Raw genomic sequence first — 24,251 nt, 5'->3', positions numbered from 1 at the left:
GGTGGGGGTGGGATTGCTAATCAAATGGAAAAGAAAATCCTCACTGAATTTAATGAGAGTTTTTCAGAGTTATTGAACTTCCATCTACTAAGCTATCAATGTTCTTTAATCCTGTGATTGCTGTGATTGAGATCGTTAAATTTTGCTCTTTTCCTGTAGGATTTCTTGTGAAAGTGTATTAATTGATGGTGCTAGATGGTTTTTCTGCTATTAATTTGTTTTGGTTTGTTGGTTTTTTGTTTGGTTTTTTGTTTGGTTTTTTGTTTGGTTTTTTGTTTGGTTGTTTGGGGTTTTTTTGCTAGGAACTAGCTTATTCCTTATGATCCAAAAAGTAACTCTGGTATATGTGTAGTTTTGGTAAAAACACTTCCTTTTAAAGCATGTGTTTATACATGAGCAAATTCTAGGTATATGTTTATATCATACCTTTCTAGAGGTTGTTACACAGGAAATATTAGCTTTAACCGGTAGAGTTTGTTGGCCTCTACTTCAGCTCTTTTCTTTTTAATGTGTTTTAAGGTGAGTTTTACAGCTAAGATAATCTGATTGTTTGTGGCCCCACTGTTATGCAGTGCTGCTTTCTAGCAGCATAGTTTGGAGTGACCAAAATGTGGAGGAGTTAGAAGTCACAAACTATGTGCCCAGTTTTTCCAAAAAAGTATATTAAATGGAGATCTTAGATTAAATGCTAGGAAAATTGGATTAGTTGCAGAGTATGGCTATGCCTGTTAAAAAGGCATGGTAACTGTATAATTACTGCTGAGATATATACATAATCACTTTCAGAAATCACATATAAATTAATATATATGCAAAGTTTGTAGCATGTTTATATACCTCTGAATGTACAAACTAAGAGTGTATAATTACTGGAAATTGCTTGTGATAGTTTGGGCTGGGAACATGCAGTGTTGTGTTTCCACCTCCCAAGCTGCTATGTGTGTTAAAATTGCTTTGCTATGTTTCTGAGCAACAAAGCAAGCAAATTCTGGCTGTGAACGTTCCTAGGCTTTTCAGTTTCAATTGCTTTCTGTTGTATGTGTGTAGTGAACCTTAAATGGTACAACCTTGATTTCAGTCATGGGGAGATGTATGTATTTCAGTTAATTTGGTTAAAATTTTGTTCTACTGAAATACTGCCTTTGTCTTTGGCTTTTGTTGGCCCAGGATCTCAAACTGAGGATCTGTCAAGATTAGTAAATATAAATTAGTAAATCGGAGGTAATTCTCTGCTGCCAGTTTACACAAGTAAATTGTGGCTGTCTCTAGATAGCTATTTCTAGTAGTGATTAATACCTTAAAAATAGCAAATTATAAGTAATTAACAGTTGTACATGTTCACAAAAATATTGACTTTAGAAGTAGTTTTTCAGTATACTGCTACCATGAAAAACTATTTTACTTTTATAAAATAAAGGATTTTTTAAATTATTTTTTAATCCTTTGAAGCAGTTTCTTAAGTAATTTGCCCTGTTTTTGAGGACTCTTCAGCAAGTTTTCTGCATGCAGTTACAGCACAGAATCCCTCTTAACCTTTGAGTTTGTGAACTGCTTAGTATCTATACTGTTTTTACCTGCAGTAGAAATTTTACATGTTACAGAATGAAGTCATTTTTTATATGGATCATGTGAATGCCATCCGGGTTTATTTGGTGTTTTATTTTTATTGTTCTCAAACTGTTGTTGGCATGGTGAGAATAATTTTCTTGAAATATGCTGTTCTGTACAAAACATAGTAGAATAGTTCGTGAGTTCTCTGAGGCATGGCAAGGTAGTTTTTTCAGAAGGTCTGTTGTCTTTTTCATCACAAAAATGTATCGGTCCTCTTTTGATCCTTAACTCCTTAGTTTCAGTGGACTGTTGAACTGTGGCATAGGGGAAAAAAAGGAATAAAAAAGATGCCTTTAACTTCAGGAAATATACAGGGTACTGGATTCTTCAACAAATACTAATCTTACGATATTGCAGATAGGCTTTATTCCTGGAAATCAGTAATATTTTAAATTAGGTTTTCTGTAATTTCAATTTACATCAATTAATACCAGTAGATTTCTTAATTTTAACTTTATGTGTTATTCCTATTTACCAGAATATTAATAGAAAACTGTTTCTACAACAGGGGCATTGGCAGGATTAATTGACATTGCTGCTGACTGGATGACTGACTTAAAGGAAGGCATTTGCCTTAGTGCTTTGTGGTTTAACCATGAACAGTGTTGTTGGGGTTCAAATGAGACCACGTTTGAAGAGAGGGATAAATGTCCACAGTGGAAAACCTGGGCAGAACTAATAATTGGGCAAGCAGAAGTAAGTATATACCCGTTCTTTGATGGTCTTGCTCAACAACTTGACTGAACACAGAAAGAAAATAACAGTCTTAAGGTTAGGGTACTAGACACAGATTTGGCTTGTACTGTCTGCTCCATTTTTCAGCATTGGAATTGATTATTAGATTATAGTGTAATAAATGTGCATTTCATGCACTGCAAGGGGGCTTGGAATGTGTAAGGAAGTTATGAGAGTATAGAACTGTTAATAACATGAGAGTTTCTGTTCTTGATCATGGCTATACATAAAAAAAAAATAAAATGTGGTGATCTCCAATAACTAAGAATATATTGAGTTGTTTTTTTTCTACCACAACATTTTAAAAATAAAGATTATTTACTCAGTATTCACTAGATTTTAGCAGCTAATAGCTATTAAAAACAAAACAAAACAAAAAAACAACTGTCCTATATTTATTTTTTATTTTTAAGATGAAGTGTTAGAACACTTTCTACCTTGTATAATCCAGTCTTTGCTGATGTCCAGGTGTCATGACTTTATGCTTTTCAAACAAAGCTCTCTCTTTTTTGCCTTGGTAATAATTACTGTCCCTCAAAATATGTGCATAAGTGTACTTGTAGTAAGAGCACTTTTGGGTTATTTGAAGTAGTGATTTTGCTCCTACATCAAATTTATATTCTGACTTGTTTTTGGTTTTGCTTTTAGGGTCCAGGTTCGTACATAATGAACTACATAATGTACATTTTCTGGGCTTTGAGCTTTGCCTTCTTAGCAGTTTCTCTGGTGAAGGTATTTGCTCCCTATGCCTGTGGCTCAGGGATACCTGAGGTGAGGCCTAATTTTTATATATATTTATGTATATACACACACACGCGCGCACGCACACATCGATGTTTTGTATTAATGTGAAAATTGCTGCTGACTTACAGGATCAGGGGGAGGGCAAGAGGGAGTGCTCTGTGACTTTGATGAAATACATTAATACAAGTATTGAAATTGGAATAATGTAATTTTGCTAATTGTTCCTGACAATATCCCAAGTTTCAGAGAATCTCCTGACTTTGTAGATTTTGCCGCATGCTTCTGGCTGGAATACTTTTTAAGGAAGCATTTAGCTTAGGAGACTAGACTTCTGAAGAGTGATTTCCAAAGCTCCCCAAGAGAGCAGTGGTTCATGGACAAAATAGGAGTCCTTTGATACAGCAATTGATCTTCTGTTGCACTGGCTTTAATTGCCTTAACTAGCACAAACCATCAGACAGTCACAAAGTAAAATGTGTAACATCCTCAAAAGCTTATTCTTTTTGCAATTTCTGTCTGCTACTCTACACAGAATGAGAGGGAAAAACCCAAACTCAAACTGTGGGCAGTCTTACTTTTCCAGTCATTCTGTAAATATTTCTTTATGTATATGTACTGGAGAAGTTGAAGGACGAATCCTGCATCTGAATAAGCTTGGAGTACTGTGCAATTATTCCAGAAGAGATTTCATCTTAAATTGGTTTCCAAATTTAGCTAATCTTTAGTTTCTAGACACAGCTGCCCAGTGTTTCATGTATATCCTATTTATAGACATGTTGTTGTTTCCTATGACAACTATATTATTTCCGATATATGGGCATATTTTCCAGGCTAGTAATATAACACTGTTAGGCAAAGTAACACCTGAGGCAAATAAAGCATCTTTCTAGGCTGATCTTTTCCATCTTTACGTCAAAAAAATCTATTAAATTTTTATGTAGAGATGGAAAAACATAAGGAAAAAAAAACAGAGAGGGGTAAAATTGGTGCAAGTGTGATATTGCTGCAATAGATGACCATGAGGATAGTTCTTTCAGGTTTATTTTTCCATTGTGAGTTTTCTGACTTTCACTTGATCATTTCCATCATAAACCAATGAATGCAGTCTTAGAAGCTACTGCAGATTAATTTTCTACTAGATGTAATTGATAATGTTGTTCAACATGCACCTACTGGAGCAATCCCAGAGGAGGCCACAAGGATGATCCGAGGGCTGGAGCACCTCTCCTATGAGGACAGGCTGAGAGAGTTGGGGCTGTTCAGCCTGGAGAAGAGAAGGCTCCGGGGAGATCTTATAGCGGCCTCCCAGTACCTGAAGGGGCTACAAGGAAGCTTGGGGAGGGACTTTTTACAAAGGCAGGTCGTGACAGAACAAGAGGAAATGGCTTTAAACTGGAAGAGGGTAGGTTTAGATTAGATATTAGGAAGAACTTTTTCATTGTGAGGGTGGTCAGACACTGGAACAGGTTGCCCAAGGAAGTTGTGGATGCCCCCTCCCTGGAAGTGTTTAAGGCCAGGCTGGATGAGGCTTTGAGCAACCTGGTCTAGTGGAAGGTGTCCCTGCTGATGGCAGGGTGGTTGGAACTAGATGGTCTTTAAGGTCCCTTCCAACCCAAACCATTCTGTAATTCTCTGTTATTGTCCAGTGTTCAAGAGTAAGCTGCAAATAGAAAGCCCCTGGCAACCAGACGGACTCAGTGTAGCAATCTGAACAATACATGTTTTTAAGTCTGATAAAGTTAGTAATTTAAAGAGAATTTTTTGAAGAAGTTACACAGCTAAAAGTAACTGTTTTCTGAAGAAAGGATAATAAAATAACATATATTTTTTCTGTCTTCCAGATAAAAACTATTTTGAGTGGCTTCATCATCAGAGGTTACTTGGGGAAGTGGACTTTGATGATAAAAACAATTACTTTAGTCTTGGCTGTCGCATCAGGTTTGAGTTTAGGAAAAGAGGGTCCCTTGGTACATGTTGCCTGCTGCTGTGGGAATATTTTTTCCTACCTTTTTCCAAAGTACAGCACAAATGAAGCTAAGAAAAGAGAGGTATGTTCTTACAAAAGCGTTTCTAGAATGTATTGAATATCTGTGCATTTACACCTTTGTTTAAAAGATTGTATTTGTTCTCTTGGACAGTGTTTAGGCTTGGATTTTCAATGTTATTTATTTTGTTAAGAACAATGTATTATCCCTAGCATTCTCCAAGTTAAATTGTTTCTGTGTCAGAGTAAGCTCGCATTTCTCCCACCTCAGAGACCACTTGATTTTACTTAAATTCTTTCTATACTTGGATCTGCATTTTGATAATTGTTGATTGTCTTCAGTTGTGAGGACAGCAGAGGACTTTTGAACCCATCAACAAAATATTCCTGGGAAAGGGTTGGTGACAACAGTGTTTCTGCTCTATTTCACTTTGTTGTTGTTACTGAGAGTGTGGTGGGTTAGCCTTGGTGCTCACCAAGCCTCTGTCTCCTCCTCAGCAAGACAGCAGAAGAAAATAAAATGAAAATGTCATACGTCACAATAAGGACAGGAGGATCACTCACCAGTTACCATCACAGGCAAAACAGGGTTGACTCGAGGAAGATTACTTTATTGCCAATTAATAACAGAGTAAGATAGTGAGAAATAAGAACAAAACTAAAAACACCTTGCCCGAACTCTCCTTTCTTCCCAGGCTGAACTTCAGTCCTGACTCTTCTATCCCAAAGTGGCACAAGGGGATGGGAAATGGGGGCCGCAGTCAGTTTGTAACGTTTTGTGTCTACCACTCCTTCCTCCTCATGCTCTTCCCCTGCTCCAGCGTGGGGTCCTACTCATGCGAGACAGTCCTTTGTTAACTGCTTCAGCAGGGATCCTTTCCACAGGGTGCAGTCCTTCAGGAACTGGATCCCCCACAGGCTGCAGTTCCTTCCAGAAAACTTGCTTCTGCATGGGCTTCTCCCCACAGGCTGTGGCTCCTGCCAGGAGCCTGCTTTGGTGTGGACTCCATAGGCTGCAGCTTCCTTCAGGGCACATATGCCTGCTCTGGCATCTGCCTGCTCTGGCATGGGGTCCTCCACAGGCTGCAGTGTGGAGACCTGCTCTGCCACAGTCCTCCATGGGCTGCAGGGGGACAGCCTGCATCAGCATGGTCTTCTCTGCAGGCTACAGGGGAATCTGCTCCAACACCTGAAGCACCTCCTTCCCTTACTTCTTCCCTGACCTTCATGTCTGCAGGGCTGTTTCTCTTGCATTTTTCTCACTCCTCTCTCTCACAGCTGCTGTGTTGTGCTTTTTACCCTTTTTTATCACAGAGGCACCACCAGCATCAGTGACAGGCTGAGCTTTGGGCAGTGGCATTTTGGGGCAGCTGGAATTGACTCTATTGGACGTGGGTGCAGCCTCTGATGTCATCTTACAGAAGCTATCCCTGCAGCCCCCCTGCTACCAAAACCTGGTCACATAAACCCAAGAGAGAGAGCCATGCTGATGAAAGCAATTATAGTCACAGAGAGTAGCAAGATTTAACATCCTTACTAATTCAATAACATTTTGGTATTGTAAAATAAAAAAGGGTGTCATCCCAGCTGTGCCTCAGTTCTCAGACTCAACTTCTGCTTCTAGGAGACTGCAGAACATGGGGAATTTGTGTTCACTTCCTATTTCAAAGCTGTGTAGTCTTACCTATGGTTTAGCTGCTTAGCTCAGAATAATGTAATAATTATTTGAGTTTCTCTGTGTACTCTTCCACAGGTGTGTAAGGGCTACTGCCTGGGGGTCAATGTTCTTGCAAGGACTTTGTCCGATATAGTTATAAATAGCGTGCACTTTAACCATCCTCATACACTGAACATAATTCATCCATGATGCTGTAGGACCAGCTGCTGCTTCAGTTCCTCTTGATCTCTCTCTTAGTCTCGCTTCGCTTCAGATCTTTTTGCACATTCTTACTTGAAGACTACTGAGCACAAATCTCCAGGACTGACATAAAATCTCTGTAGTCTGTCATCGATTTTTGTCCCTTGAATAGTATTTGTGGTTGCTGGACTGGTCTCACACACACATCTAGCACAGAGAAAGCTTACTATAACTTCTTGAAAATGAAATATCAGCAGTTTCATACTGAAGCGTAGACTCAGACTTGGGCGCTTTGCTGGGGAGGCTTTGAGCAGCATCCTTGGGTTTGTCATGGCTAGTACCGGGTCAGTGGCTGCTGTGACCACTGGCCACATCTTATGAGCATTCTGATACACTTGCTTGATGCTTTTCTGTTAGCAAGTCTGTGTGTCTGTGATAGAACATAGAAGAAACTGGTAACTGTGATGAGATTCTGTTCTTCATGTTTAAAGCCTTTCACAAACTGCAACAAAACCCCTCACCATTGCTCTATTCCAGGTGTTGTCAGCTGCCTCAGCAGCAGGAGTATCTGTAGCTTTTGGTGCCCCGATTGGTGGAGTCCTTTTCAGTCTGGAGGAGGTATGTCAAGAGATGGCACTAAATGATAGATATTAAAAAAAATAGTATCTCTTTTAGCATGAATAATCTCAGATTCCATTAAGCTGCAGAGTCTTTCCTAAGAAGGAAATTATTTTTGGACCCACATTTCAAAGTCAAGAGTCGCTGTTACTGGCAAACTCCTAAAGATATTCTTTCTTTTCTTTATTCTCAGTTATATATTTTCAGGACAAGGGCTGAGTCCGTTAATAATCACAGTTTACATACAGATAAAGATACAGCAGTTTTTCATTCTAGGAGTGTATTCTAAAAACCAAAAAAAATTGGAGCTCTTATTTTGAAAGAGGCTTCAGAAACCTCTTTGATAGTTTTGTGAAACAAATTTTTAAACATTACTTTTCTTAAAGTTTCATGCACTAAACACAATTGAGTACATTAATTATCAAAAAGGCAAATATACTGTAAAACTGACCTCCAAGGCAACCAAGCTTTCTTCTCCAAGAAATGTTTCATATTAAATGAGTTTTCATTAGTTGTTTCCAAAATACATAAGAATCTTATTTAAATCATTAGCATTAAAAAAAAAAAAAATCTAAAAATCTCTGAATTGAAAAAAGGAAGCAAAATATTATTTCATGTATAATTTTGCTATATCATTAGGGGATTTTGAGGAATTCCTTTGTTGCCAAAAAAATTCCAAAAAAGCTCTCTTGAAATTCAAATCAGGCTATGTGGGGCCTAAGTAGGAAACTGCATGCTCTGTTTTGAGGATTTTTTTTTTTTAATGTTGTAATTATACATCATAAAAATAACACATCTGCCAGAAACCTTTCAATGTCGGTTGAATGGAGACAAAATAGTATTAGCAGGAAATGAGAACAGTGAGTACACAGTCTGATTCTTATGGTTGCTAGAAAGAGATACTTATAAACAGAGAAACTTTTAAACATAAATTGCTATGCATTATTTCCTAACAGTCTTAAAACAGTAGTGGTTTCAATACTGCTTCAGTATTGTCTTTAAAACTGATAAAAGTATGAATTGTTGTAGAACTTTGTAAAAATGTAGCATGTGCTGAAGCATCGGTGCTCAAAATGGTGGGAATAATACTGATAAAGTAAAAGTACTTTTTTTAGCATGTACCATGTGAAGAGCAGGACTGTAACACGTGCCTAAAACAGTCTTCCCAGTATTTTTAATTGAATCACTAATAATTCTCATGTATTGTCTTTTGCAGGTCAGTTACTATTTCCCACTGAAAACTTTATGGAGATCATTTTTTGCTGCTTTAGTAGCTGCATTTGTTTTAAGGTCCATCAATCCTTTTGGTAATAGCCGCCTAGTTCTTTTTTATGTGGAATATCACACTCCTTGGTATCTTTTTGAACTGCTTCCCTTTATTCTTCTGGGAGTATTTGGTGGGCTCTGGGGAGCATTTTTCATCCGAGCAAACATTGCATGGTGTCGTCGACGCAAATCTACGAAATTTGGGAAGTATCCTGTCCTGGAGGTTATTATTGTTGCAGCAATAACAGCTGTCATTGCATTTCCTAATCCGTATACAAGGCTAAACACCAGTGAGCTTATTAAAGAGCTCTTCACAGACTGTGGGCCATTAGAATCTTCCTCCCTCTGTGACTACAGAAACGATATGAATGCGAGCAAAATAGTAGATGATATTCCTGACCGTCCAGCAGGCACTGGAGTCTATTCAGCTATATGGCAGTTGTGTTTAGCACTCATATTTAAAATAATCATGACAGTCTTCACCTTTGGTATCAAGGTAAGTGTGAATGCAGTGGCTGCGTCATTTTCTGTGATTATTTAATTACTGCCTTTCTCATTTTCCATCTCTCAGATCTAACAGCTGTGTTTATAGAATTTTCTTCATGTGTAGTTCTTTTAAAAAAAGGTCTTTTTACCATTGATTAGTAAGCAATTCTTACAGAAAACAATACTAAGTTTAATTAAATTCAAACTAGCCCTTTGTTCAGCTTAATAGAAATGTCTGCTAAATTTAATAGGGAACAGTAACTGGGTGGGTGGATGGCTGTTTGTATGGGCCTGGTTCAGTGATAAGGATGACTCTAAAATTTCTGAGAGCTGAGTTCAGATGAAGCTCAAACATAACCACTCAGGTTCCCTAGTCCTGTTACATGGAAGAAGAAAAGACTATACCTCTTGAACAACTTGTAAGTTTATTTTTAAACCCCTCTTTGTGTTCAACACATAAATGAAATTACTGCAGACTGTCAAAGGGAGCTGATGATTTTTTCCTTCCTGAAATTTCCAGTATTGCATGTTATGACTAGAAAGCATGCTTTGTTCATGTGACTGTAATGGGAATTTCTTCTCTAGTATAAAGCAGCACAATTTTTGTCTTTCCTGGTCATTTCATAAATCTGTTTTGGAGCTCTCCTCAGTGTCTCTCCAACCTGTGGCTGTTTTCTGAATGACATATAACTGTCATGTCTTCATAATTTTCTGTGTTGTCAGGCTCCCTTCATAGTTTCTTGCAAGTACATCATTATCACATGTATCTTCACACAAATGTGTTGTAGAACGTTCACTAAGCAGGATTTGCGTTTAAACTGGCTTTAACTTTTCAGTCTGCATTGCTGTTCCATGTAACTGCATGCATAAGAAAACCCCCAACCTTCTGAGGGTCGTTGAACACTGGAATAGGTTGTCCAGAAAACTTGTGGAGTCTCTAACTTTGGAGATACTCAAAACCCGAGTGGATGCAATCCTGCACAACCTGCTGTACTTGACCCTGCTTGAGCAGAGCTGTTGCACTAGACAATGCGGAGTGATTATGTCCAAGCTCAGTCATTCTGTCTGTAATTGATAGAACAATATCGTGTTGTGTTGCTTGCCTGTTGATAAATTAGAAAATGTTGCAGTCTGTTATTTGAAGTTCTTTTCCATATATGGGTTGATAGGTAAGAGAAATCAGTTGTGTATATTTTAAATGTTAGTCTCCCATAGGTCAAAATCTCAGACATTATTCTATAACGTGACCACTCCAATCTGTTGTATTCACTTACTGTATTTCACTTAATGTGTAGGGCTTTGCCCTTCTAAGCACTTACCATTTCTTACCATTCACATGTTCATGGGCATCTGGCTCTTTCTTATGGGATTGCCACCACTTTGTGTATTAGAATTCACTAGATTACAGAAGGGTAGAACTTACACTTGGTTTTGGTTCATTTTCTCCTAACTTCAGCATCTGCAACTCGGTGGAAATATTTTTGTGAAGTTGTAAGAATATAATTATCACTTTGCCAATAAGCAAGGAGTCATGCTGCTGTAATTAATGGGACTGTGCTACACATATTTTTTCTGAAACTGTAAAGCATATGGCTGATTAGAATGTCAGCCAGTATCTGGAGATCTGGAGAAGGCAATGTCACTTTAATGTTGTATTTATTTGCATTTTAAGCTGCATTTCTATGAAAGGAGGAGAAAATTCAAATTTTTTTTTTTTTTTTTAAAGAAAGAAAGAAAGAAAAAGAGAAAAAGATGACTTTGTAATTTCAGTCTTTATTAAGGATCATCTGGGCTGTCCAGGTCTGTCCATGGAGCTGTAGCCATGTGCAAACACACTTGTCTCCCCTACAGGAACTATTGTCCTGTGAGGGAAGCAAAGCAACTTAGCTGCTGCCTGTGAGGCACGGTGATTCCTTCTGCTCTTACTGCCATGAGCAAGGATCACCACGAAGCTGATCTGGCAGTGGTTTGTTTGCATTTTTTGGTCTGGTTTCTTTGTTGTTTTTTTTTTCCTTTCAGGCTTTTGTACATATACTGTACTGATTATTATCACTAGACTTGTTACTGTGTCTAAACGCTGATGATCAACAGTTGGGGTGGGATTACAGCTTTGCCTCAGAACCTGACTGGTATGCAACTGCACTACCAAATAAGTGGAAAGTTGCACCCATATCCTGATTTCTTGCTTGTTTCAAAGATTCCATGTGTGCCACAGAATAAATCTTTTTCTCTGTAGTGTAACTTCAGTTAGGCTGACATGCACTGGAGAAGAAAGCTGAGACAAGGTAGAACCTGACCTTTTTTCCTTGCTTCTCAGTGAAGCTTCTTCTCCACTTAGCTACTTGTGATTCAGGGGCTTATGCAAACAAACACAGCTGTAAAATAGTACTTAAGGTAGTCTTGAAACCATTATCCACATATGATGGAAAGAAGAGAAGGAGCTGTAGGTGTAAAATGTTATAGTAACAAAGGACCAGAAACATTTTGGATGTAATTTCCATGTGGAGACTGAATTCCTATGGCATGCTGCTGTAGCAGACTAGAATCTGAGGCAGTTTCAAAGATTTATTAAATTACTTTTATACCTGAAATGTTATTTTTTCAGGGTGCTATTGAACTGTTCACCAAAAAAGAATTTAACTCAAGAAAAAGTTTGGATTTTCACAGTTAGAAAAGGATTTAGACTCATGATTAATTGTGGGAAATAACAGTAGAGTATAAATGTACAGTTTGGATGTTGCACTAAAATGATAGGATTGAATAGTTACTTCTGTCAACACTGAAATATTAGGTAAGTCAGGGTGAGAATGAAGGATTGTTAAACTTTTTCCCCAAAACCTGTGCTGCTGGCTTTCAAACACAAAGTCTGCTTTGTTTGTTTGTCCTTTGTTCATCTGTTAGAAATCATCATTGCAATAATAATAATAATGATGATGATGCAAATAGATTCTGAAATACAGTCCTGCACCAGCTATTGGATTCCATGGCAAAACTTATAGTTTGGGATTGCACAATACTGAAATTTCTCAGCAGTACAGTGGAAAAAAGCCAAGTTATGTGCCCTGTTACACCAGGAGTGCAATTTTTTAATGAAGTTATTTTGACAAGATGGGTTTAGGTGCATTTAGACAAAAAGTAAAAATCCTACTACTTATTTGTAGTGAGATCTGTACCTCACTCACGTAGAAGATATTTTTATACTAACAACTGCTGTGAGGAGAAGCAGCGGGCGTTTCCAGTTTAGTGAGTCATGCAGACACCAGTATGATTTTTGGAAAGATTCAACAGCTGTTTCTCAGATGAACACTCACTCCTTATGAAGCTGCTGATGAAAGCAATAACATTTCACTAAGCTGTGTTGGTATGGCAAGGCTGTGTGGCCTTTTCAGGTTTTAGTTAATAACAGAAAAATGGTTTAAATAACTAAAATTACAGTAGGAACTTTTTTTTTTTTACGGTAATATGTTACCTGCTTTTTGCAATGGGAGTTCTCCTCCCTTTTTCTTTCTTTGTGTATTTAGCATTCTGTATACAAAATTTTGTATGGGAAACTGCAATATAGTGAGCAAAACTTATTTTAAAAATCACCTATTTAGTTGGCCATCTAATTCACAGCAGTGTTAGGAAGCAATTTGGGAAGGTAGTCCTATGTGCAAAGCTTGTTTAGTAAGTGAATGTTGACTCAGAGGAACATGGAAGTAATAAGGGAGATGGGAGATAGTAAGGAAGACTTCTCTGTACTAGTAGCACAGCTCAGATTACACATAACAGTAAAAATTGTGCTGTTGGCACCGAGAGTCCTATTTATTGTCCTGTACTGGTAATAGATTGTATAAATAAAATGTAAACAAATGTGCTTGTAAAATGGATTCAGCTAACCAGCTTGATCAGAGGTATCAATAGCATTCTGTTAAGTTTTACTAACCTTGCAATGTCAATTTACATGTTTCTAACATGACAATTTGAGCATTTGCATCACTTTGTCAAAAAAAACCCAAAACAACCCAACAAAAACACCCTTATAAAACTATGTATCAGGTATGTTCCCATCAGCCTGACAACACTTCTTCTGCTTTTGTTGCAGGTTCCATCTGGGTTGTTCATACCTAGTATGGCAATTGGAGCAATAGCAGGAAGGATTGTAGGAATTGCAGTGGAGCAGCTGGCTTACTACCATCATGACTGGTTCATTTTCAAGGAGTGGTGTGAAGTTGGAGCTGACTGTATTACACCTGGTCTTTATGCCATGGTTGGTGCTGCTGCGTGCTTAGGTAACTAAAATACAACACAGTAAATAAGCATCTGGTGTCTTGTATGTTGCCAAAATAATGATTAAAAATGGGGATATAAATGTGTGCAGTTTTGGAATACCTTTTTATATGGACTTCTCTCTCCTCAGAATAGTACATTCACTTCTCTACATGAGACTGTTGGATCCTTGTGATCTGAGGAATAACGTGAAATTTAAATCAATGAGAAACAGAAGAATTTAAATAGGACTGTTTGCTTTCTTTTTCTGGTATCAAGAGTTGTCATTAGTACATCAGACAGAAAAATATTTCTTGAAATGTATGAAGTAGAGGATTTACAGAGACAGGCACTGTTGAAATTATTACAAGGAGGTGACGTGATCAACTGCCACATGTACGTGAATTGCAAAAAAAAAATTCTTGACATTCATAATCCAAACAAAACTTTCAGAAGTGTCTGATGATTTGGGGAGTCCAGCTTGAGATATTTTTAACAAGTCTGATTTACAAACTGTTGAAAATCAGCTTCATGGAAGGAGGCGTAAGTTGGGCACCTGAACTAGGAGAGGTTTTTTGAAAGTCTTGTCTTGTCCTGGCTTATGACTTCATTGCCTTAGAAATTAAACTTGCAAGCTATTAGTACAGATTCTGGGAAAAAAGTAGACCTTTTCCTTAAGGAAAAGTGCATTTGAGCGACCATATAAACTAGTGGTACAAATATAGTTTTTTGGAGAGGTTATTGTTTATTAGATCACTTCCAATTGCATTGAAAGAAAGATCATATTCTTTTATTGAATGAAGATATGGTATCAGAAACCTTGGCAGAAAAAATGTCTTGAATATTAACAAAAGAGAAATAAAATCCCTGTCTTCTCCCTTTGTCCAAGAAAGAGATTTCATCAGCTCAGAATTCTCTTTAGCTTTTATGATTCAGAAACAGCATTAAATTTCTAATCCTTTGGACAACATAGCTGTTGAATTGCTACATGTGACTTCCCTGCATTAGTTCCATTCTTTTTCCAAATTCTCATTTTATTTCCTTGCATTTCTCAGTAACTTTAACCTAGATGTGGTATGGAGAAATAGGTTGTTTTATTCTTAGTGAAAGAACTGCACATATTTTTCAAATCCCTTTATTCTCTGACTTTCTAGGAATTTTCCCTAAATTTCCCCAAAAACTTTCACTTCTAAAAGTTTTGTATTCAGTTTTCCTGTCTGCTTCTGTTTGTGTTGTACAGATTGATGTTTGTCAGATGATCTTTCATGGCAAAGTTATGTTTGTAGTTCTCAACAGGAAGGCAGGAAATTTTAAATGCATTGTTATCTGATCTTAGGATGTTACTGGCTACCGTTTTTCTTGCAGGTGGTGTGACAAGGATGACTGTGTCCCTGGTAGTTATTGTCTTTGAGCTAACAGGAGGGCTGGAATATATTGTGCCCCTAATGGCTGCAGTCATGACCAGTAAGTGGGTAGGAGATGCCTTTGGTAGGGAAGGCATCTATGAAGCACACATCCGACTGAATGGATATCCTTTCCTGGACGCAAAGGAAGAATTTACTCACACAACACTGGCTGCTGATGTTATGAGACCTCGAAGAAGCGATCCACCTTTAGCAGTTCTGACACAGGATAATATGACAGTTGAAGACATAGAAAACTTGATCAATGAAACCAGCTATAATGGTTTTCCTGTTATTATGTCAAAAGAATCGCAGAGACTAGTGGGCTTTGCTCTAAGAAGAGATTTAACTATTGCAATAGGTAATTATCTTCCAGTATTACATGATTATATATGCCAACTTAAGTGATTTTATACCTTAAAACGATTTCCTCTGTGTGTTTCTAGACGTATTTCAGGTTCAGATACCTTGCACAGGCTGTTCTTTTATTGAAGTATATGATTATCTTCAGTAGCAGGCTCTGAAATGAAGTTCATCTCCTTGTCTCTGTCATAAAAACAAGAATAATCATACTGAAGTAGGCCAAAACATCATCTAGTCTGGTATTTTTGTTTGGTTTGAGGCTCTTGCTAGTATCTCTTTTCCTCAAGTGATGCTACATTAACATTCTTCGAAATTGAGTAATCATCATTTTAGAACAGCAGGATTCTGTGAGAATTACTGTCAAGTAATTTTAAAATTTAAATATATATCATACTTCTCTCTAACAGTATGTTATTTACTGTTGTTATAACAACTAATACTGTATTATGGAGAGATAAGTGAAATATTAATTATTTTAGGTTTCTGTTTTTCAGTTTGTTTGTGTAATGGGAAATTTGTCCCTGGGCCCGTGAGCACACAAGCCCTGTTTGGGCCCTGTTGTGGTTTAAACCCGACCAGCAGCCAAACACCACGCAGCTGCTTGCTCACACTCCCCTTCCCCTGGCTCCAGGGAGTAGGGAAGAGAATCAGAAGGGTAAAGACAAGGAGACTTGTGGGCTGAGATAAGAACAATTTAATAATTGAAATAAAATAAATTAATAGTAATAACAACAACAACAAAAAACGAGTGATGCACAGTGCAGTAGCTCACCACCTGCTGACCAGTGCCTGGCCCATCCCTGGCTAGCGATCCTGGAGGAGAGAAATCCTGAAAGCACAATGCCAGAAGAGAGCAAGAGCTTCCCAGATAATCCTCATCTATATACTGAGCGTGGTGTTGTGTGATTCGGAATATGCCATTGGACAATTTGGGTCTGTTGCTCTTGCTCTGCTCCCTCCCCCAAGCTTCTTGTGCACTTGCACACTAGGAAAGCATGGGAAGTTGAAAAGTCCTCAATTTCTTGGAAACAACTAAAAACATCAGTATATTATCAACATTCTTCTCATACTAAATCCAAAACACAGCACTATTATAGCTACTGAGAAGAAAAAATAGCTCTATACCAGCTGAAGCTAGGACAGGCCCTCTTTCTCTGGGTGAGTATTAGAACTTGGGTGATACTTGTGACAGTGCTTTGTGCACTAGCACGAAAAATTCTGTGGATTTTGAGGATACTGTCATAACCAAAGGAAAAAATCATTATTAGGTAATAAAATGTTACAAAACTGTAACATTTGGTGCATGAATTCAATGATGGAGGTTGCATCTTCAGCTACTTTTCTTTTTCGTAATTCATAAAATCGTGCATTAGTAAGTATCTCTTTTACAAAGACACTTGAGAAAGAGATGAAAAAGTCTCCTGAAACTTTTTTTTTCTTAATATTTTGTGAATACAAGACTGTTTACTTCAGTAAAACTTCTGCCTGTGGTCTTAATACTGTGTACACTATGGTATTACACTATCTAGGATGTATAGGAATGTCCAAAACTTGGAAATTATTGTAGACATCATACTGTTTTAAGTTTGTGTTTACTTAAGAGTAAATGGGGGAATAGCAGAACATTCTTCTACTAACAAATACACTTTCACAGGTAAGACTCATTTCAGCTGCTGGGATTGCACAGTGCTTGGTCTTGGATTTTGGCTGCCTTAAGAGAGTCATTGTGTGAAATAGTTCAGGGTACAGGGAGGGATGCTGATGTCACCACGGTGATGAAGACATGAAGGGGAAGAGGATCTAGTTCACACAGAGCTAAATAAATTCATTATAAACAAGAAGACAAGTTTTCAGAGTGATCAGAGATGAGTTCTTTGGTTTCAAGCCAACAATAATTACAACCATTGGAATCATGACAGGAAAGCTGTTAACTGGGATTGGCTTTCCCCTTGACAGTTTTTTCAGCAGCCATCTATGTGCTTCCTGTATGTTAAAAGTCTTGCCACCTCTTTATAATAAGTAAAAGTTACTTACTGGAGTGAGAAAGGTAGTAGCTGAAGAATGGCTAAAGCTGTATGGTAGATGGCTTTTGTGATTTTGGCACAAACATTTATTGGGGATAAAGCAGTGGCTATGGAAACACATCAAAATAGCATTTATCAGTTCAGAGTCTGATAGTGTTGATTGATCTCTCTGTGTGTTTGCACTAAATTATCTTACTCCAAAAATGTAAATTCTTCCTCCTTTGGTGTTCCCCCTCCCTCTTCTTTTTTTCTTAAAGAAAGTGCTAGAAAAAAGCAGGAAGGGATTGTTGGCAGTTCCAGGGTCTGTTTTGCCCAGCATACCCCATCACTTCCAGCAGAAAGCCCTCGACCATTGAAGCTTAGAAGCATACTTGATATGAGCCCTTTCACCGTGACAGACCACACACCAATGGAAATAGTGGTGGATATTTTCCGAAAGCTGGGTCTGAGGCAGTGCCTTGTAACACACAACGGGTGAGTACAGTGGCAGCAATGCTGTTCATTTTGTTAGAGACAGCAGTTTTCACTTCCAGGATCAGAGTATTTGAACCAGGATATATTCCAGGATCATGGTATTTGAACTCATGGTACTGCAACTGAGGACCCCAGCTGTTTGTTAAGAAGGAGCTGAGCTGTAGCACCTCTCTTAAATTCTTACTCCTCCTTTGTATTCCAAGTAAGCAGGCAGGTAACTTCAGTCATTTTAAGATATTCTTTTAAAAATTAGGTCTCATTCAGCAAGTTTTGTGTGTGCAACTTGCATGTGGAGGAGACACAACTTACCTTGCAGAAATGAAGTCTTCTGTGGTGCACAGTCTAAGGCTTGTATTTCCCCATCCTTAGATATGTTCTGGCAATGTATCAGCTATTGAACATGTACAGATGCCTGGGTTTGTAAAAAGTAAGGGGGGAAATGATCCAGTCAGTATCTCCTCTTCTAGAGTTTAGTGATGGGGATTACCACCAGGCTCTTGTGTTTGGCATACTAACAACTAAATAACTGCTACTAGTTCTGGAACTTCAATCTGCAACCTTTGTTTCTACACTTCAAAATATTTTGAGAAAGTATTTTTCAGATGTAGAATGTTTGTAGATGAGACTATAAGGAGCTGTCATATGATTACCCACTAAATAAATCAGCCCTAGGCATGGAAACATAAATGTTCATTTTAATTGCCTCTTATTTAAAATGCTGCTTTTTTCACATGATCTTTCTCTGCTGTAGCTGTTCCTTTAACATTCCGCTTTCTTGTATCTCTTGCGTTAAACACCTGACACACAACATGGCAGCTCCTACCACAGTATCTTGCTTTCTCTTTAGCGTATCTTTTAAGGCATCTGGGGAGAGAAACATTATCTGCTAATCCATGTTATTTAGGATCAATGTCCATGGGACAAAACCCAGCAAACCTAAAATATGGGTGGTACTTTGTTTTGCTGTCAGCAAAAGGACTGCTGCTATAAGTGGCAAGTATTTAAATACCTCATGGGTTTCCAGGTTTATTTTTACACATGTATTTTAAAACATTTATTTTAAGTGTTCTCCTGCTCTTTTTTTCTTCAATGCTTCCCTGTATTGAATGGCGAGTAGATGTTTTCAGAAGCACACTAAAAACCTTTCTCTGATGTGGAAAGGACATCATGTTCTGACATCTGGAAGTCAGTGCAGGCATGCAATTATTCTTGTTTTGGGGAGGGCAATTTGAATTGATAAAACTTCAGTGAAGAATATTTAGTATGATTTTTTTTTATTCGTTTCTGTTGTGGTTGAGTGCTCAAACATTGACATTGATGTCAAAAATCAACTCTAAAGAAAGCTTAATCGTGCAAAGCTATGTCAAACTGTACTATAAATTTTTTAACAATTTTGGATAAAGTAGGAGCAAATATGTATGGCTTTAGTAATTTGCTGATTTCAGGCATTCATATTAATTGTCCTATTTCAATTTACAAACTTGTGACGTTCCATGAACACACCGTCCTTTACAACAAGGTCAGATAGTAAATACCTAGTACTAGTGATATTTAGCCATGTCATATAGCTATGTGGACATCAAGGACTAATCAGTATTTTGGCAAATTTCCTGCAAATTGAAGATACCTACATGAAGAGACACATCAATTTACTAGTTCCAGTCCAGATTGGAACAGGATCTGTGCAGAAAGTGGTGCTGATGACATAGAGATACATAGCGACTCGGCCTCACTCTCTATTCCAGGGAGTTGCTCTTGATTTATGCTGTCATGAATGCGAAATTGGTCTGAATTTGTCTGTTTCTAGGGACAACAGATAACCCTGCTCTGTAGTGCAGCCTCAAACCTCAATTGCTATGACTTTACACAGTTAATAGTTTGTTCATCTACTGTGGCTTTTTTAAATGTGGATAGCAATTTGTATGTGTGAGAAGTAACAACTAAACAAAGGAAATAAAGTAGATTTTAGTTTCAGTGTCTCTGAAACCTGAAGAGACATGAATATGGGAAGAACGGATTAACTGTGCTTCCCTGATGTGTACTTGATATGAGAAACATACTGCTCTGGGGTGGTTGAAGATCCAATTGTGTTCCACATTTTGGGAGATAAAGAAAAAATGCAATGTCTGGGCAAGGGTACTGACTTTGAAATCATCTTTCATTTAATTATTTCATTGGCTTTCCTGCAACCATTTATTTTTTCTTTTAGTTTTGCTCTACTCTAATCCTTTTTCATTATGATTAGAACTTTTTTTTTTTTTTATTTCACATACAGTTATTAGCATAACATGATCTGTTTCAGGATTGTCTTGGGGATCATCACAAAGAAGAACATATTAGAGCATCTCGAGCAACTAAAGCAGCACGTCGAACCCTTGGTGATTAGATATATCAGATCTCATAATTAGACACATTAGAAGTCAGGAAGCATGAAACTTGTGAACTGTTCAGGGCTTTTACGACATCGGCTGATAAATACTCATGCTAAAAATTTTTATTAAACTATAAAACTATGTGCAAAATCCTTTTGTAGAAATTAAGTTGTTAATATGGATATGCTGTTAGTCACAACATTAAAGGAAAGTAAACAATAGACTTTCTGATATGTTTGTTCTTAAGAACACGTAGATCCATCTAGTTGATCTGCTGATTTCCCCAGGTGGGAAAACACGCAGCTAGGAATAACTTTTTCTCCTCCTAATGCAAATTAAGATTTTTATATATGCCAATTTATTTTTCTGATCTTGACAGCTTTAAATAGCTGTTACATAGCAACGTAAGTATAACGTTTTTTGAGAAGCAAAGCCAAGCATGTTTTCAATGTGTCACATCATTAGATCTTCCCTGTAATCCCCCTTTATCAACATGATTTTTTAAAAGTACTCTTATTTTAGTAAACTCCTGTGATTTTATGTAAAGGCCTCTGATTCTTCTGCTGTTACCTACAGCAATTAATGTACTACCTTATAAAATGTTCAGTGATGCCCTAAGCCACTAAGTGGCATGCTACTATGTTGACTGTTGACTTCAGAATCTAGATACTGTTTTAACCCTGATGTTGTGAACTAACCTTAAACAGAAGGTAGACTTTATCATAATTTGGACATGGGTTGCTAGCTACATCTCTACTAAACCTACCCACCAAGTTTAGCTGCTTATGTGCAAAACATGCTAATTGTGTTCTCATTTTATGCTAATATTTCACAAGTATTTCATGCGTCCTTTATTAAGACAAAATGAAACGTACTAACCAGAATAACAAAGGCAGCAGCTCATTCATTCTGTTCTTTGCTTCTCCTGTGATATTATCCTTTCGGACAGTCTCATCCTTTTTGATATTTCACAGAGTTACCGTTTTAAAAGCCATGAAGACTCTGTCATACGAGCACAGTATCTAAACTGGAAAATGAAAATTTTCTTTTATTATTCACAATTTATTTCCTAAAGGTGTGAACTCCAAAAACTACTTAACTATTGTTTATTTTACAAAAGTTTCATGGCTAATACAGTGTGCTCCTATGAATGCGTTCAGCCTGAGACAGTGTCTCGGACTGGGAGGATCCTTACAGTTTAAAAATGGAGGGAAGGGGAGTCTGATTTGCTATCAGGATTTTTGGCCATCAAGCGATACGTCACTTCTGATGGCTAGGTTGGAACATGCCTCCCTTATGAAATGGGATCAATATCACTTCTTTTTCATACCTCTTTTTTCTTTGTCCCTCTTTGTTACTTTTTTGTTGGCATATGCTAATCAAAATTTCATTTTTGTAGAAACAAAAAGTTAAACAAAAATTGTCATGGGCTCTACTTGTATTACTTGTATTTTATTAAAGTGGACTACAGCTGTCAGAGACCATCTGATATGGTGTCTCAGCATTGCTGTCTTCTAACAAACCGGTGGTTTCCTCAATATTTTGATTAATAAAATGTTTTTGTTTAAATAAGAAAATCAGGCTGTTTACTTTTGCTCTATTCCTGTCAACAAAAATGACTTGGCTAGAGATTTGTTCCGCTTTATTATTTTCCTGCTTGGATTAATATCAACTTTCTGTTTATCTTTTTCAGGCGCCTCCTTGGCATTATAACAAAAAAAGATATCCTCCGTCATATGGCCCAGACGGCAAACCAAGACCCCGCTTCAATAATGTTCAACTGAAACCCATAGCTGAGGAGAGAGAGGAAACGGAAGAGGAGGTTCATTTGTTGAATAGCACAACACTTTAGTCTGGGGAGTACTTCTAAAATCAGAGACGAGAGCTGGGTTTTTTGCGTAACAGTGCTGCTGGAAATGAGGAGTTGGTCTGGGGGAGCACGTGGCGAGGAGGAAGGTTGATGGGAGCATGGGAAGGGAGAGCTGCTGTCCTGCACTGGATGCGTCCCGAGACGTCAGGTCTGCCATGATAGTGCAGTGGGTGAGCCGTGCGAGGCAACGCAATTCTCCAGCCCCAGCCTGGTACTTCAGCATTGAAGAGATGTGTTATTAGTCCCTGTTTCTGGAGGGATCATTCTGAATTGAGCCATCTTACGGAGACTGAAAGGTCTTGCCCTTTTTACCATTGAAAACTGTTGTGTTAGCTCATGAAACATCACCTTTCTACATTCCAGAAGAGCTTTATTTCTCTCTCTCCTGAGCCGTAACAAAGCCTCTTTAAAATTGGTGGGCCCTGTTGAAGCAGTTTTTTCTCATATTGAGATGTACTGTGAGTTGCTGAGGTTTGATCGCAAGAAGGGAGGTTTTTCTTGTGCCATTAAATGTGTAAGTTTGTACGTCATGAAATGCTTGGGGCAATACAGAGCCACTGCGACAAAAACAGATTGAACAGGTAATACCGTGCAAGAACCATGTGAGACTTCTTTCAGCCCATGTGCTGTTGTGATATGAGAAAAATTTAAACCAGGTGAAACTGGTGTTTCAAAGAAAAATGCTGTTTTTGCTGCAGAAAATATGAATAATGTGACCTGGTCTTATGCAATTTTTGTATTATTGAAAACACTATGATATATACCAATGTTGTGCAGTATAAGGAAAAATACTGCTATTCTACTAGTTAAGAGCTGGAACAATTCTGTATATGTGTATCTGGTAAAAACTGCATGCTACAACACTGGAGATCTTTTTCCCCCCTGTAAAATTTGAGAACAGTAATTTTTATTTTTTCTTCTCCACAAACGACGTTCCACTGCTGACATGGTAGGAAGAAACGTAACTCATAACTTGCACTAAATGTATATTAATTTTCTTGGAGTTTTACCATTCTTTATTTATATTTGTATGGATTAAAGAATTATGAAAAAAGAATCAGTTAATATCTCACATAACTAATTAATTACCTTTTTAATGTGATTTTATAGAATAATTCATGATCCTCTGCAATTAATGGAGGATTAGCAAATGTTTACAACTAGATGAAGGGTTTAAACAAAATGGTTTCTTTATGATCCAACATACATATAAGATCATTTTCAAATATAACTTTCACTGCCGTTACCTTGAGATTTCCTTTGTCCTTTACTAGCAGATAACTGGAACAGTAATATTAAAATTTTATTTTAAAAAACTGCAGGGTTTAAAAAATAATAGGAAGAAAGCAACTATAATTATTAGATTGCTTTTGACTCTCTATTTTTTTTTCCAAAGTATACAGAGGTGTAAATGATAGGTAGCCACAGAAGATGAGCAGCAGGGCAGAACTGAATCCAGTACTTGAAACTTTGGCAGGGTTTAAAATTCAGCAGCAGCACACATGCTAGCAGGTGGACGGACAGATCCCCAACTTCTTTACTTTTTTCTCTCCAGTCACTGGATTAATTTGTTTCATATTCATTTTATCAAATGACCACCACCACGAACGCACGCAGAGGAAAAAAGGCAACATGCTATAAGCCTCAAGTTGGGAGAAAAAAAAAGTAAGAAATCTGGCTGACAAAAATCATGCTTTATAATGTGGGGTTAGATAAAATTTCCTTCTTCTAACAGTTATGCCCACAAGACTGCAAAAGTATAAATGATAAAAGTCTCAAGTAATAATCCAAGGTATCTCTAAGGCATTCATCACAGTTACCTCAAATGCCTTTATTTGCAAAGTACTCGGTATGATTTTATCTTAAGTACAGTAACATACTGAAACAAAATTCTGGTACTTCTGGCAAACTCTAAAATAATGTCTGTGCTTAAGTGCTCTGCTAAATTTTTACTGGTTTTTCTGAATATAAAACTGCCATCTACATGTCATCATCTCATCTCTTGCAGCAACTGGAACTAGTAGAAAGTGAAAGGTGCCAGTGGGCTCTTGCTGATCAGCCCCTGTATTAAAAATGGGTTTGGAACTGGAACAGGGAATCGGGCTGTGTTAAAATGGGAGTGTTGCAGCCATTAGTTCTGTTCTTCCACATGAAGTCAGTGCTGGCGGTTCAGAATTTGTTGTGTTACATTGCAT

At 37.6% G+C, this 24,251-nt stretch overlaps 1 protein-coding gene across 2 annotated transcripts in view; it reads left to right on the top strand.

The window, feature by feature from the left end:
- CLCN3 (Cl-/H+ antiporter 3) overlaps nucleotides 1–23,589 on the top strand; it is a 38,827-nt gene extending 15,238 nt beyond the window's left edge. The window contains exons 4-13 of one of the 2 annotated variants that reach the window (XM_010169904.2): nucleotides 2,120–2,307; nucleotides 2,995–3,117; nucleotides 4,932–5,138; nucleotides 7,470–7,550; nucleotides 8,767–9,312; nucleotides 13,387–13,573; nucleotides 14,916–15,314; nucleotides 17,598–17,814; nucleotides 20,117–20,192; nucleotides 21,880–23,589. In XM_010169904.2, coding sequence (XP_010168206.1) covers nucleotides 2,120–2,307; nucleotides 2,995–3,117; nucleotides 4,932–5,138; nucleotides 7,470–7,550; nucleotides 8,767–9,312; nucleotides 13,387–13,573; nucleotides 14,916–15,314; nucleotides 17,598–17,814; nucleotides 20,117–20,192; nucleotides 21,880–22,038 — 2,183 coding nt within the window. In that variant the 3' untranslated portion in view covers nucleotides 22,039–23,589. The remainder of the gene's footprint in view (nucleotides 1–2,119; nucleotides 2,308–2,994; nucleotides 3,118–4,931; nucleotides 5,139–7,469; nucleotides 7,551–8,766; nucleotides 9,313–13,386; nucleotides 13,574–14,915; nucleotides 15,315–17,597; nucleotides 17,815–20,116; nucleotides 20,193–21,879) is intronic. The other variant, XM_010169905.2, reaches the window with a different exon arrangement.
- The last annotated feature ends 662 nt before the right edge of the window (nucleotides 23,590–24,251 follow it).

Source organism: Antrostomus carolinensis, unplaced genomic scaffold (genome assembly GCF_000700745.2).
Source record: "Antrostomus carolinensis isolate BGI_N321 unplaced genomic scaffold, ASM70074v2 scaffold17066, whole genome shotgun sequence".
NCBI lineage: Eukaryota > Metazoa > Chordata > Aves > Caprimulgiformes > Caprimulgidae > Antrostomus > Antrostomus carolinensis.
This window is presented reverse-complemented; position numbering and strand designations above follow the sequence as displayed.